Source organism: Miniopterus natalensis, chromosome 22, assembly GCF_054644295.1.
Source record: "Miniopterus natalensis isolate mMinNat1 chromosome 22, mMinNat1.hap1, whole genome shotgun sequence".
Classification (NCBI taxonomy): domain Eukaryota; kingdom Metazoa; phylum Chordata; class Mammalia; order Chiroptera; family Miniopteridae; genus Miniopterus; species Miniopterus natalensis.
Genome location: NC_142102.1, coordinates 3,156,689 through 3,172,198, shown reverse-complemented (window position 1 = coordinate 3,172,198; position 15,510 = coordinate 3,156,689). Strand labels below are relative to the sequence as shown.

General features: G+C 50.7%; 1 protein-coding gene across 3 annotated transcripts in view; it reads right to left on the bottom strand.

Moving 5' to 3' along the window:
* ADAMTS17 (ADAM metallopeptidase with thrombospondin type 1 motif 17) overlaps nucleotides 1-15,510 on the bottom strand; it is a 155,286-nt gene that overhangs the window by 87,267 nt on the left and 52,509 nt on the right. For all 3 annotated transcript variants that reach the window (XM_087829135.1, XM_087829134.1, XM_087829136.1), the window contains exon 8: nucleotides 2,589-2,694. In XM_087829135.1, coding sequence (XP_087685261.1) covers nucleotides 2,589-2,694 — 106 coding nt within the window. The remainder of the gene's footprint in view (nucleotides 1-2,588; nucleotides 2,695-15,510) is intronic.

The following is a 15,510-nucleotide window of genomic DNA, read 5'->3' as shown; positions in this document are numbered from 1 at the left end:
CTCCCACCAGGAGAGCCTTCCTAAGCTCTCTCATCGCCTAGGGTGTGATCCGCTTGATCGGGGGTGAGGCACACACACCCAGCCTTCAGAAGAGAGGTGGCACTTTATCACTATCAAATGGTTAGGGATGGGGGGGGGGTGAGCCCATGGGGACTTTCTAAGGGTCCACTGAGGGATACTCTTTTGCATTTTCTAAAACTTCCACCAAGAAATTTTCTTGGAGAGCATGGACCAGTGGCTCAGGCCCACTGAGAACAGCATCTCATCCTATCTTAGTTCCCATGTACGTGAGGAACGTGGAATTAAACTGCTCCCCTCCATTCTGAAACATGGAACAGCTTCCCAGCTTCGTGTCTGGCAAGCGGCCTGGCCGTGGCTTCACTGAGGGTGAAGGTTGGCCTAGGCCGCCTCAAGCCTCCACACAGCCTTGCCTGCTGATCTGGGCCCAGCGGACCAGAGAGGTCTGGGGACAGAGATGTGACTGCATCCTCGGGAGATCTCCTTCCCAACATTTGCAAATAATTGAAGACAACAGACTTCCCTGGGAAAGCCATAATCGCCCAACAAGGGGCAGGGCCAAATGCTAGCAGGATTTATTGGCTTTGATTAACAATAAGGTGTTTGTTTTTGTAGGTAATTAGAGTTCAATAGCAAGCTATAAAGAGTCCTCTAAGAAATTCTAAACAGACTGTAGCTAGAGGCGACTGCGGTCTGACTGAATCTAACCATTCATCTTTGCAGACCTCCTGGGCTAGGACGCGGGCCTTTGATGCTGCACAGTGGCACAGGTCATCGGGCAGAAAATGGCCCTCTGTGCTCGGCGTCTGAGGAGAAAAGGCCTCTGTGCCGCACGTGTGAGCTCACGCGCGGTGCAAGCAGCGCTCCTGCATGAGCCCTGGTGCTCAGCGCTGCCACGGACGATGCAGTTCATGCATCTCTCCGAAGGTCCACAACGAGCTGCATGTTGGGAAATGTCTGGACAGCTCTGCACTCTCACAGCCAGCGGGTAGGTGATTCTGCGGAGCTCTGACGCGCTGGGCGGGTCATTTGACAGTGAGGAGAGCTTTGCCAAAGCCAGGTGAATTTATGCTTTTCTCTGAGCAACCACTCTTGGATACGCGGTTGTTTTTAACAAGTCAGAGATATGAAAACAAACTTGATTATAATTCATTTTTAAAAATCATTTTCTGGTAGTATAGGCAAGATAGTACGGGCAAAGCGCTCTCACCGATTTAAAAAAAAAAATACCAACGACATGAAATAACTGTGTACAGACAACGAACGGCTCATCTTCTTTCTCGTGGCCAATAACCTGTTTGCCCTCCTTCACCCCAGGAAATAGGCATAAGATCATTTTCACTCGCTGCACCCACATCATGATAACCAACAGGTTACAGAGCAGCCAATGACCAAACTGCCCCCAGGGGTGAAAAAAGTAAAATGGGACCAGACAACCAAAGAGAAGCAGAATAAATAAATAAAGCCACAGATACGGCTAAGACGGGAGGAAAACATCCTTTTCTTTATACATTGGGGTCCCAGGCACCTTACTGTGTAGGTCATTAGAAAACCTTCACCACATATCTTTTCCCGCAAGAACTAGATTTACATTGAATTTTGTTCTGTTCAAGCCAAAATAAATTTTCCCATTGTTTTGCATGCTCTGGCCTCCTCGATTTATTTATTTTTTAAGTTCTTAAGCAGTCGTATCACAATTTTCACTTCAGAGGAACATAAAACAGGCACCTACTCCGGGAGAAAGAGCCAACAGTGGGGCTGTAGTTTCAGTCGGCTGGCGTTCTGCCACCTGAGACTTCCTGCGGGTGACCTTGACCTTGGGCCAGCGGCTCAACCCCTCTGCCCTTCTGTTTCCTCATCTAAAAAACCAGGCGGCTGCCTTAGAGTCTCCACCTTTGGGCTCTGAGGTTCTGTGTTTCTTTTCTCCTAAAGCAGGGGTGGGGAACGTTGGGCCCATGGGCCGTACGCAGGCCCCGATATCATTTGGTCTGGCCCTGCCAAGGCAACTGCAGGCGGGGCTCGTAATTCAATAAATCTTGGAGCTTTTTTTTCCTAGCTAATTTTTAAGTTGATAATTTTGTATGGCCCTCGAATGATGTTATAAATATCCAAATGGCCCTTGGCAGAAAAAAAGGTTCCCCACCCCTGCCCTGAAGGGAAGCATTTTCCGGCCGGCGCAGAGGCCGGAGCTGTTAACGCTTTAACACTAAGACACTGGACTTTGAAACCGGCTGAAAAGAAAAGAGAAAGTCACCAGTATGGGAATTAGTAAATCCCATTATCCGAATGCTATACTGAGAGCGATCCAGGGAGGGAAAAGCAAATGGAAGCCACTGAGAGAGCTGGCGCTCTTGGAACAGGCTGGACACCAAGCGGACAGGGCGGCTCCCGGAGCCTGTCTGCTCCGTGGTCTCTCGGGCTCCCCGTGGGGCTGGGACCCCGCGCGCCGGCCCAGGTCCGCCTCGTGGAAAAAGAGAGGCGCAGCGCAGCGCTGCGTGAGAATGCGGAGGGTTCAAGAGCAGAGGTACGTCCTCGGGAAGGAATCCGAACAGGCGGAGTCTGATACTTACTTGTGGCCCAGCTCGTGGGCGATGGTAAAGGCCAAATTGAGCCCATTGTCTTCCGCCAGCACGCATTTCCTCTTAGTGCTGCACACGCCTCCTAAGTAAGCAATTCCTGCAGCAAAGACACAAAACACATCCTCTTGAGAACGCGGGAGGCCCTGACCTCGCCGGGAAGGTCCTCGCGGTCACACATCACCCACAGTCAAGGGAGGGCTGGCCCTGTCACTCCAGAGCTCCTCGAGGGACCGGTGGGTCCATGACGCTTTGGTATTGGCCTGATGATGACAGTAACCACAACAGACGTCTATCAGGCGTTTAATACGAGTCAGGTAATAGGCTGAGCAGCACATTCTCTCATTTAGTCTTCACTACCCAGGGTGGCAGTTACAGGGAAACTGAGGTTCGAGGAAAGGTAACTTTCCCAAAGTCACCTGGACTGGCACCCGGTGCTGTCCAACTGCAGGTCTGGGGCTGGGGCCAGCTGAGGTCAGCAAGGCCAGGCACCCAGTGTGCCAAGTTTAAGGACGGTCTCCCTCCTGCCCCTGTTCGGGTCAGTGTTCTTGGGGTATGAGCCTGGGTCCAGGCTGGGGCCAACGACAGACAGCAGGCCCAGGGAGGCTGTGTCAAAAGTTCCAGAACTGTGTTTCAGGAGAGACAGAACAAAACCGGGACCCGGAGGGAGTGAGAGAAGGCTGCTGAGCGAGGGCCTGGAAGTCATCGGTGAGGCTGAGCCCACAGCCCAATTCACCCATCTCCGCACACACTTGACTGGGCCTGGGGACCCTCCCTGAGACGGGGAAGCTGAACCAGCGCAAGCAGGAGGAGCACGGCTATGGGGGGGGGGGGGGGAGCCAAGGCTGAGGACGGGGGCGGGGAGGCTGCCAGCCCTGGAGGACACGTGGGAGTTTCCAGGGGAGAAAGGCTCATCTGGCAGAGGGCTGTGCGTCAACAACATGGGGGCCCTGGACCGACGGGGACACGTCTGAGGAATGCCGGGCAGTCAGCCCTGCACCGGCCACGTCTCCTGCTGACAGTCCAGGGCTGACACGGCCCGTGGCAGCTGTCCACGCTTCCTCTTAGCTTCTGCTATCTCTGCCCCCAGGACGAGCATCCCTCAGCATCAAAGGGCTTATCTCAACCAAGGCTGGAGTCCATGGACCCTGACCCCACCACAGGGCTTGGGATAGTGAGGACTGGAGACATCTGTACTCCCCCTGTCATGGCATCTGACTCCACAACTTGGCCTGGGACATGGACGAGCTGGTGGTGGCCTAGGGTGGCTGCCGGGTGGCCTAGGGTGGCTGCCGGGTGGCGCACCTGAGGAGGCTCAGTGCTCCCCCTGCTGTGAGGTCACAGGAGTGTGCAGCGGGCAGTGGCTCTGCCAGCCCCGAGGTCAGCTGGACTCTGTCAGCCCGCCCCTGTGCCGGGCACGGAGGGGCCGTGGCCATTGCTCCAGGGGTGCCTGTTCTGCAGCCAAGCTGTACACTGCCCGGGTCAGAGGGTCCCTTTCACCGATGTGCACAAGGTGTCTTAGGACCTAAAGATGACCTCACAGGCATGGAGGGAAGGAATTGGCAGAGGAGAACAGGACGGGGGAATTAATTAATTAAAATGAACCTCCCTCCCGGCTCTCAAAGAGCTAAACTAACATCCCCTTTGTTGACAGCAATTTCAAACTGGGGTGGACCTCAGCCACTCCTTCCTGTCTGGTCCCCTCCAACAGATCCAGACGGACGGGCACACTGAACTGGGCACCACACCATGTCTATTTTCATTTAGAAAAAAGCAAAAACGGTTGGCCGAGGGTGAAGACCTTCTTGATGAAAGGGGGGAAAAAAATGTCTTTTGGCCTCAAGATGCTATTTTGCACGTGGACATCATAACCCAGCCATGCAGACGACTGGAGGGAGAGACATGACATCCAGCAAGGGTGCGATCGGGCTTCGAGGTGCCTTCAAGGTCATCTCTCTGGTTTTGTTTAAAAAATGCTTTGTGGGTTGTTGCAAAGCATCCAGCAGTTGGTGGAATGCTCCCACACAGCCCTGCTAGTATGTGTGTGCAGTGCACGCACACACCGCCCCACACACCCACCCCACGCTTAAACCCACACCCAGCAGCACACTCCCAAGCCCAGGCCAGGCCTCCGAGGCCAATAAATCAGTTACAAACAATCCGATGAGCATGCCCGGGAGAAGCCGTCTGGTGAGGGGGTAAAGGAAACATCCAAGGCCAGCTGTTCTGAGCTCGCTGTCCCCAGAGTGTCTGCTGACCCAGCAGGCTTTGAATGCCACACAAACATGTCCCAGCCTCAGCCGCAGTCGGGGCCCAGAGCAGGCAGCTCTGAGTTCCCACTCTGATTAGGTAACACAATGCTGGGGAAACAGCTAAGCAAAGAGCCTTCCAGTAATTACATTTTAATTTTTCCAAGGCACAGATGATTTTTTGAAAGCTAGAAACAAAGGATCAGTTTATTTATAAAAAAAAAAAAAAAAATATTCTCACACGAGGGTGGATGAAGGTCCAGTGCTTTCTGATGATTCACTCCAGTTGTGAGCAACCTGGTCATAGAGCCGAGCGACGCAAAGCGCGGAAAAAAGAGAGCAAAGGGCCCGGGACACGGGAGCACACAGCAGCCGGGCGCGTTTACGAGCTGCGCGCGTGGAAATGCGAGAACTCCCACAACCAAGTCTGGAGAAAAGCCCAGGTTGTTGTAAAAGTCAGAGCTGCAGGGAATAAATGGTAATTAAGCCATGAGCTTCAGCGGGAAACAAAGGCCACCACTATTCCACGTTTCCTGGAAAGGAACAGCCGTCTGGAGGGGAGGGTGAGCTGGAGGCCCGGAGAGACCCCGTCACCACCGGCTGCAAAGGCGGCGACCGGCAAACACCCGCCCGATCCCCATGTTGGAGCTTGTCGAGGAAAGAGGAAAACCCTGTTTTCTTGACACTGATTTATTTTACGAAAAAGTCAAGTCTGCAAATTCAAGTTCTCTGAACATCGGTGCTCAGGCTGAGGAACCCGAGGGACCTTCCGGGGTAACTGGAATCCCGTCTGCGGACAGTAAGGATTTCTTAGCCCCCAGGGAGGTGCTTTCAAAGGTTTCAGTCTCCTGTGATTTAAAATTCTCCACAGGAGAAATCCTAGTAGAACTTACTTTTGAAATTTTAAAAGCATCAACTCCGCATGCTTGCAGAGCTCCTGGGAACACAAGAGAAGCAGGAAGGCAGCTAGCATGTATTAGGGCCCTGGCTCCCGTGCTTGACCCTCCCTTACTTGGTAAGTATCACGGCCCCATTTTACAGACGGGGAAATGGAGGCTCAGTAACCAGACTTGGATAGAAACGCAGGCCTCTCTTTCTCCAACGCTCACGCTCCTCCAGGCAAGCCCTGCGCCTCCCTGACCGAAGTTCTGATAACCACCAACGAATAATCTTCGAGGACTTAGGAGATTTCCCTGGATCTTAATGTGTTTATACAGAGACGTGGGTGGGATAGAGTCAAGGTTCTGCTTTTAATCCTAAAGATAAAAAGACTCGAGGGATAGACGCAATAATATTAACAGCCGTTACCTCCAAGACATGGTGAAGTCATTATAGGTCTTTTTAATTTTCTCTTTTGCCGTCTCTTTTGTTTTGGCTTAAACTTAATATAATGACTATATACTTGCTATGAAAATTAAAGTTATTGGTTATATTTCATTTATCCCAGGGGACATACAGAAAAAAAAAAAAAGTCCCCTGGATTTTGATTCTGACATGAAGGGAGTTCACAGTCAACTCACGATTGAGTGTGTGCTTCTATCCCAGCTCCATCCCTACTACACCCCTGGCACAGGTTCAAGAAGCAAAACACATTTTTAAAACCTGAAATGCTGAGGACAGAAATGAAGGGCTGGGGAGGGTTTTTCGGATGCTAGAGAAGTGTATTTAATTCATCCCCAAGAGCGGATCACGTCCCGCAGAGCCGCCTGACCTGCCTTCCAGCCACGTCGGCTCAGCGCGGACCCCCTCCCGCCTCCCGCCCTTTCTGTTACTTGGGAGGAGCACGATTTTGGTGAGGAAATTGGGTAAGGAGGTTTAATTGTTTTCTTTTTCAGTAGAAAACGGCATGGTGTAAGCACATAATTCTTCAACTCGGGCTTGACCATGGGATCCTAGATCTAAGAAGTAAACAACACAGGGCAATATAAACTCTGGCTCATCCAGCAAACAGTCGTGTGTAAACAGTTCCAGCTGCGGGCCCTGCTGCCCACTTCTCGGACCTTCTTGGGCTCAGGTTTCTCCCACCAGCTGCTCCAGGTACGGATACCATCGTGGCTGTGGCTGGGACGCCACGTGCCAGGTACAAGGAAGCGGTTTACATCTGTTCACTGGCAACCGCGGCGGTTGAGATCGAGTCCCACACTCAGGCTCATTCGCAGGTCCTTGTGTCTTGTAAACCTCGCTAAGTGGCTGGAGGTGTGATTTAAATTTGTGAACCGCATTTAAAAGCAGGGATCTTGCCCTGGCCGGTGTGGCTCAGCTGGCTGAGCACGTCTTATGCACCGAAAGGTTGCCAGTTCGATTAGTGCTCAGGGAACACACCTGGGTTACGAGTTCGATCCCCGGCCAGGGCGCGTAACAGGAGGCGGCCGATCTGTGCTTCTCTCGTACATTCATGTTTCTCTCTCTCTCCCCCCTCTCTCCTTCCATCTCTCTCTAAAATCAATAAAAACATCTATTTTTAAAAATAAATAAACAAAAGCAAATGTCTTAGAGTCAAGGGTGTGATGAATGAAAAATAACTACAATCAGTTCTCATTATTTGGGGCAGTTAGGTTTTAAAAAGTTAGCACAGACACTGAACTCACGAATATAGGACCGTTGCTTCTAAAGGAAATACAGGGCTAGGGTCCTTCGAGTCACAGCATTTTCATCAACTGTCACCGACCAATACATGACCTTGTTTTACGTGTGTCTCTGTTTAAAGACCTCTTATTTGATATATATCGTTGGTTCATTAACCCTGGACTCAAGGCCAACGGCACCAAAACCCCTGCCTGAAGGGCACTTATCGAGCACACGTTTTCTCCGCAAGGCACAATGCAGCCTCTCGGTGCCTCGGAATACAAGACGGCGCTTCAGCCTCACCCTCGGAGGCCATTCTCAACAGCAAAATCATCATTTAAAAAAAAAAAGGCACAGAAACGTGAAAACCATGGCACCAGTCAGACCAGGAGAGTGGAAATGAGGCAGAGCATCGCCTCGGGGAAGGATGGGTGAGCCAAGGTCTCCATCCCCGCCCCACGGGCGCAGAGCGGGGGCAACGGCTCAAAGAGAAGCCTGGGTTCCCTCCTCACGCACGAGCATCGCGGCAGCTGTCACTACGATTCAAAAGCGCCGGGGGCCTAACACCTACTTACCGGGCAGAACACGGATGAAATGAAAAAATTCAGTCACTTACTCAAGGTTAAAATCAAGTGGTGAGCGGACAACGTTAGAAGGTAAGAGCTCCCAAGCCTGATCACAGAAGGGCTCCCGTGCTCGATTCTGAAACCCACCCAAAGCTACAGGAATCAAAACGGTGTGGTGCTTGCGGAAAGACAGAGGCTGAGATCAAAGGGGCAAAACCGTGAGTCCGGAAACAGACCTTCACATTGACAGTCAATTGATTTTCCACAAGAGTCTTTTCAACAAATGGTGCTGGGACAATGGGATGGCCATGTGCAAAGGACACGAAAATTAACTCCAAGCAGATCATAGACTTATACCTGTAAGGGTGGAAACTACAGAACTCTTAGAAGAAAACATAGAAGGAGATCCTTCTGACCGTAGGCAAAACCGTCTTAGATACAACACCAAAAACACAGGTGAAGATACAAGTGAGGGTGATGCCAACTCCCGCAGCGATGGGCCCACAGGACTTCTGAAAGCTGTGGCACGTTCACGTTTCCTCACCTCCCACATCGCTTAGCATTTATTTTTGTCAGTAATTTAAAAAGGAGCTTTGCTAGTCTGACTCCAACAGATTTAAGACTCCTCTTTCTTTCTTTTCTTCTCACAAATGTTTTCCCTTTGCTGGTGGGTTAGATGTCCTCCCTCTTTGCAGGAAAAATGGGCTTTCGGGTGGGGGGAGGCCCGGAGAAGGTGGGGTGTATTTTGCCAAACGATACCTCCCCCTGTGGGGAATGAGCTCACGACGGCTCCCACGGGGCAGAGGTCCTCAAAGGGGATCTGAGAGTGAACTTAGAGATGATAGGAGTTTGTCTTATCTAAGGATCTAATGTGTAACAAGGTGACTATAGTTGGCAACACTGTATCATATAGTTGAAATTTACTGAGAGTAGAATTTAAATGTTCTCACCAAATAAAAGAAAAATACGTGAGATGATGGATGTGCTAATTAACTCCATGGGGGGGATTCTTTACACAATGTATCCATGCATCGAATTATTACATTGTACACTTTAAGTATCTCATAATTTCATTTGTCAATTATACCTCAATAAACCTAGACATAAAGCGTTTGTCCTAAGCATATTCAGAGTCCTGGGCAGATGAAGCCCTGGTGGTATAAATTAGTTAACTAGTCAAAGTGGTATTGATTAGTCAGAGTGGGATTAATTACCCAGGTCTGCTTTTATCTGCATCTCCCGACTTTACCTGTTTTACTTGTATTTCTTGGACCACATGAGCCGCTTCTATAATTCGCCTTTACTGTATATATTCCAAGAACCCTTGCAATGGAATGTTCTTGAGAGTTGCCTGGGACGACCTTGACATACAGCTCACTCCCTCTCATACTAATAGCTCTGTTTCTACAGGAAGAATAAAATACAAGGCCATGCACAGAAGCATTTGCCAAGTTAGCAAAGAAAAAGAAAAGCTTTCTCAGAATAATTAAGAAACCACATTTCTTGCTAATGCTTAGCCCAGCAAAGCCGTTCTCCCGGGGATGAACTGTGGAATTTAAGAGACCCGGGGTGAGGGTCAATTGCAGTACCAAGGGTGCTTCTGATCTGTGCTTTGTCCTAGGGCCCCTCTAGGGTGGGCCTGGCTCTCAGGCTGTGCGTGGGGATGTGGGGGAGGTCAGGCCAGGCCCCAGGGCAGCTCTGGGCACCAGCTCCTGAGCAGAAGTCAGTCCATAAACACTCCCCTGGCAGGACCCAACAGCCCCTCAGCTAAGAAAAAGTCCCAGCACCCACCACGGGAAGCTGGCTGTCATGCAGATGTTGACTCAGCATCCCTGAGCTGAAGTCAACCTACCGCGACAAACCCTCCCTTCTGATGGCCCAGGGAGGCGTGCGTGGGGCTCCGCCTCTGCTGACAGGAGGCAAAAATGAGGACTTTTTTTTTTTATTTAAAAGCAAACATAACAAAAGCTGGCCTCTTAGAAACGCTGATGAGAGTAGCCCCATGAAGTCAGGTGGGCACCAGGTACCCCGAGAGGAAACAGGCCCATCTGGGGCAGGAAGGTGGGTAGTTGGGGAAGATGCCCGGCCTCTGGGAGTTGTTGTTAGGACATGACAGAAAGTGGAGGGTGTGCTTTTGGGTAGAAGTCATTTCACTGCTCTGTGCTTATGGATACAGCCCATTTATCGCCCAGGGGCGATGCTGTACCAACATACCACACGCTGGGTAGCTTATCAGCAACAGAAAATTATTGCTCACAGTTCTGGGGGCTGGAAATCGGAGATTAGCGCACCAGCATGGTTGAGCGAGGGCTGTCCTCTGGGTCTCAGTCTCCGTATTGTGTCCTCATATGGCAGAGAATCTAGGGGACTCTCTGTGGTCTCCTTTACAAGGGCACTGATCCCAATCAGGGCTGCATCCTTCTGACCTCATCACCCCCCACAGGCCCCACCTCCTAACACCATCACACTGGGGATTCGATTTCAACATATCAGTTTGGGGAGACATTAAACCTTGGGATCCTAGCAGCTACCTTGGATTTTTAAGATTGTCCCAGACTACAGAAATGGAGTGAATGTCAGTGTCTATTGTTAAAATGTCAAAGGCAGGGAATAAACACGTTTCATGTTTTAAGCTATTTCATATCTTCCTGTGTTGTCTCTGTGTTGGTGACGGTCCGCCTGTCGAGTCCCCAGGACCGGGCGCTCATTGGCACTTCACCAAGGCTGGCCAGCCTGGCTGTCCCACACTTGCCCCAGACTCAGCCCATCCCAAACAGGACTTGCTACCCCAAACTGAAGCCTTCTTAAGTACCTCACCCTCGAAATTCAAAAGCTCACAAGCGTGGCCAACCTCTCTCCCCCTCCTCCCACCAGCCCCATCTCGGTGATCGTCAAGCCCGGCTGCTTCCTGCTGGACGGGGCCTCCAGGGTGTGTACCTTTCTCTCTGGTCCCAAGTCCAGAACTGTGTCATCACTTTCAGCTTGGATTATCGTAATCTCTTCTCAGGAGTCATCTCCCGTGTTCCTCCCCACTCCAATTAGTCCTTAAAAATCCAGACTCAGGTGTCCCCTCGTCCATGGACTCTCCCCCGATCCTGCCAGGACGTACTCCCTTGCCCTCCTCTAGGTGCCCAGAGCCCATGACGATACTTTTTCTGCAGCGTGAGCCCCGCCTCCATCATGGTCCAGGCACCCGAACAGATCTCACCTCTGTAGAGACACTAAGCGTCTCTGAGGCGGCGCCCAGAACAATCCGGCCGGGATCCCACAGTGCAGGTTAACCGCCCTCAGTGAGCTCCACGAATGAGTGAATGCACACCAGCGCCGACTTCATCATGGAATACCCACTCTGCTGCTTAAGAAGGCGACTGGGACAGGGAGGGATAACTGATGAGGGTGACGCACATTTACCAAACGCCGGCCATGTGTGTGCCGGGCCCCGTGCTGAAGCTTCCGTGCATTAGCACGCTTTACACTTAGAATCCCCTGGGGAGTTAAATACTATTATTATCCCCATGGTACTGAGGAGGGAGTGAGGACATTACGAAGTCAGCCACTGGCCCAAGGTCGGACAGCGAGTGGCAGAGCTTGGATTCGACCGTGGGTCTTGGACCAAAGGCTGCAGGCCGGTGGCCACGAGAATGCGGACTGCAGAAACGTTCTGTTTGGACCAATCGGTATGTGAATGTAAGTGCTAATCAGTCACCGACAATGAAATATTAGGAAAGTTTACATAAAATCCAGATTTCCTGTCTCTTTCTGAAAGAGCAGTGAACCAGAAAATGACAGACTAGTCAATACATGGCCCCGGGATGATGGGTGACGCTCACGGAAATGAATGAATTAAATTCCCCATCTCAAACCATATGCACAAAAATAGACTCTAACTTCATTAAATAAACATGTGTGAAAACAAAAACTGTGCCTCTGTCAGAAGAGAACATAGGGGAATGTCATGATAATTTTAGAATGGTAAAAAATAAAAATAAAAAAAAATTTAAACAAGACCAAAGCAGAAGTCATAACAAAAAAGACCGAGATACGTAGCTCAATGCCACCGGAAATGTCTGAGTGACAAAAGGCATCAGGAATAAAGTGAAAGACAAATGGCAGATGTGACAGAGATATTTTCAATTCCTACGACAAAGCTAAGATTTAAAAGACACCTCGCCTCACTGGTAGTCACAGAAGCGCAAAGCAAAATCACCAGAAAAGAGCAGCTCACGCCCGGCATGCTGATAAATACTCCCAAGGCTACTGGGACGAGGAAGGTGAGAAGCTGTTCAAGAGTGGCGACGGGTCTGAAGCCATTTGAGGGAACATGTCGCTTGTCTAGGGGAGCTGGTCGGTGCAGGCCCTGAGAAGTGGTTACGCCCAGGGAAGCGCCAGGCTGCACCTCCACCTGGCCCCGTTGCAGGAATGTCTGCAGTCCCTGAGACACGCGTGTGCACAAACACACATGAGAATCAATGTGTGCACAGCGCGTGCATACACCCCAGTGTGCGTGCATACAGTGGCCACACAGAGGCACACGTGCACGTGTGCACACACACAACGGCCACCCTCTGAAGAGATGCCATTATCACCTTCACTTACATAAGAGGAAACTGAGACCAAGCCACGTCCCCAGGTCCAGGGTAAAGCCACGTCCCCGGGTTCATGCTACAACCAAGAAGGAGAACCTGGGGAGCACGCAGTGTGGCTGTGGACGCCTCTAGCCGCCACTGAGGTAGGGAGGTCCCCGCCTCAGGGAACGGAAGGCAGGCACGGGAGACAGACGCGCAGCCAGGTCTGCGCGTAACGCGTTCCAGGGACTGTACACGAAGTCTGCCAACTACTGTTCAAAGTCCAAGGAGTTTTCTATTAAAACATAAACTGAAAAGACTCGAGCACAGATGTCTTTAACCCTTGAAACGGCGCAAACTTCGCTCTGTGTGTGTGTGTGTGTGTGTTCCTTGCATAAAGGTTTATAGCTTTCATCAAATTTCCAAAGGGGTCCACAACCTTGGAAACGTTTAAAAACGCTAAACGCAGGAATCCCAGAATATAATCAAGGACATTACCCAGGAAAACAATCCCTGCTGCAGAGCCAAGTCAGACCAAAGATCCTGGGAACATTACCCTTCGGCCCTCCGGGATCAGCCAAGCATTCCTGGGACAGTGATAACCAAAGGTTTGTAGCACGTGCCAGATCTCGACTGGCTGACTCATGGAAGAAACCAGTAAGGGTCTAACTGCCATCATTCACCGACGAGGTTACTTTTGAAACGATACGAAAGGGGAACGGCAGATTTCAATTAGATTCATGCAGTTTACTGAGAAAGACCCTTGAATTAAGTACTGCGTTAAGTATTATATTAAGAATGTATAAATGAAAAAAAACAAAAACACAGCTGGGGGATATGCATAGACATATGTTCATGCATATATGTGATTTATAAAGATATACTCCTAAGTGTTAAAATATATATATGAAGTCTACAAAGGAACCAATCTGCTCTGTTTGGACAAGTCCCCCACCCCTTCCCCAGGGCTGCATTTAACTGTAGGGCCTTTACTGTATCCTGGAGTTTTTTAAATCAAGATCCGCGAACTGAATGGGCCTGGGCTTCACGAGGCAGAGCACACACCGATGTTTGGAACAAATTGTCTTTGTTTTCTGCAAATGAGTATTTCTAAAAAGTGGGTATGTTTGGGGTTCACGAGAGTAAAAACAGGATGTAAAAGCCGTTTGTTGATTTCGCTCCCCACTTGAAGGGTATTTACAAATTGCCATTGTCCAGAAAATTGATGTCAACACCCATTTTGTCGGCTTCAAGTTTAAGGTCAAGTGGGCTTTCCTTCATCCCGTCCGCAGCACACGCCCTCGGAGGACACCCCACGCCAGTGCCTGCCGGCGAGGAAGGGAGCAGAGCTTAGCTTCCCCATAAATCACTCTCAATCTTGGTCTACGAAGGCAGGGAGACGCCCTCTACACAGGGATCTGTCCTTGGAGACGGTCTTCCGAGAGAGTATGAAATTGCACAAAGATTTTTTTAGGCCATTTCTTAACCACACTTCTGTCCTGACCACTGTCCACTCTTCCCAGTACTAGAAACCACAGAATGTTCTAGCTTCATCTACCCAGCCCACCACCCACATAGCACGCTACAACTGTTTCTCAGTGGCACCCGGATTGCCTCCCTTAAGTAGGCACCCCAGTTCCAAATACGCTATGGACTTCCTCCGAGATGGGCCTAGGTTAGCTCGGCTGGAACCATGACAGGAGAAGTAGAGGTCTGCTGTGATGTCTCATGACAAGTTCATTACTGCCCGGCAAAGATAACTGGTTCTTAGGGGACAGAACTACCCCATTCCATTCTCCTGTCCCATTGATCTTTGCACCTCAGTTCAGTATCATGAAATAAATATTAATTCCAACCCTCTCAGTATAAGATCTTTCGTTTGAAAACACAGTAACTGTAGAACGCTAACCGCTATTTCATGGCCCCTGCTCTGTGCAGAGCAGGCTCTGGCGACGGCCCCCACGGCGGTGTTTGGAATGCAGGGGCCATAATAAATTGATGGACTGGTAAATGCGGAAAGAAGGTGGTGGGGCATGTTTCCCACAGCAAAGCGAGATGTTGACACGCAGGATGAGCTGCTCGTGAGATGGGGTGACTCTTTTCCTGGCCTCTTTTTTTGACTTCATGTCTGGATCTCGTCTGGAACATCTACCAAGTGGACTCAGGCCCAAATAGCTAGCATTCCTTTCATAACTCCAGCCCTGGGACTGTCCCACTGTCGTGGCAGTGAGAATCTGACTTCTAGCCTTGATTCCAGGCCATGACTAGCTCTCCTCCTCTGTCTCCTGCGCTCCCCCAGCACAGAGAACCCCACCTGGAGCCTTCACACAGCCATGGAGAACTTGAAGGACTCTAGGAGATCCACACTGACCGTCGCTGTCCTTGGTTGAGCAGCTGCAGAAACACTTCTCATAGCCAGAGACATTTTAGGCAGATCTGGTGAGAGTAACCCAGGCAGCCAGGTACCTCCCCAAGTGTGAGGATGGTCCCCAAGGCCCCTGGGCTGCTCTACAGCTGAGGGCGAGTGGAGCCACCTGACAGGAGCTTCTGGTATATTTCCATTCTCCTGCACAAAGACATAGACATCAGACACACGTGCCACTGAGAGGATGGCCGGCAAACTCCCCAAGAGACCCCATCCCTCTGAGGACCGGTCTCCTATTTGGAGTCACTCATTCACGATTAAAGGTGTTGCCTGATCTGCTCCATGAGAACCAGGACTGTGCTTACTCAAGCAGCACTGACTCAGAAGCCACTGTTTCCGATGCAGACCGGGTGCCATTCTTGGGGATGTAAACCATGGTGGGTTTCCTGGGCCAGCAGGTTCCGAGAGGGTGAGCAAGGTGGGCAGGCTCTGAACTTGGGCTGGTGTCTGAGTCCCTCTCTGCCACTTACCACCTGGGTGACGAGGGCAGTCACGGGATCTCTCTCTGCCTTTTCCCTATTTGTGAGGTGAGGCCAATACCCACCT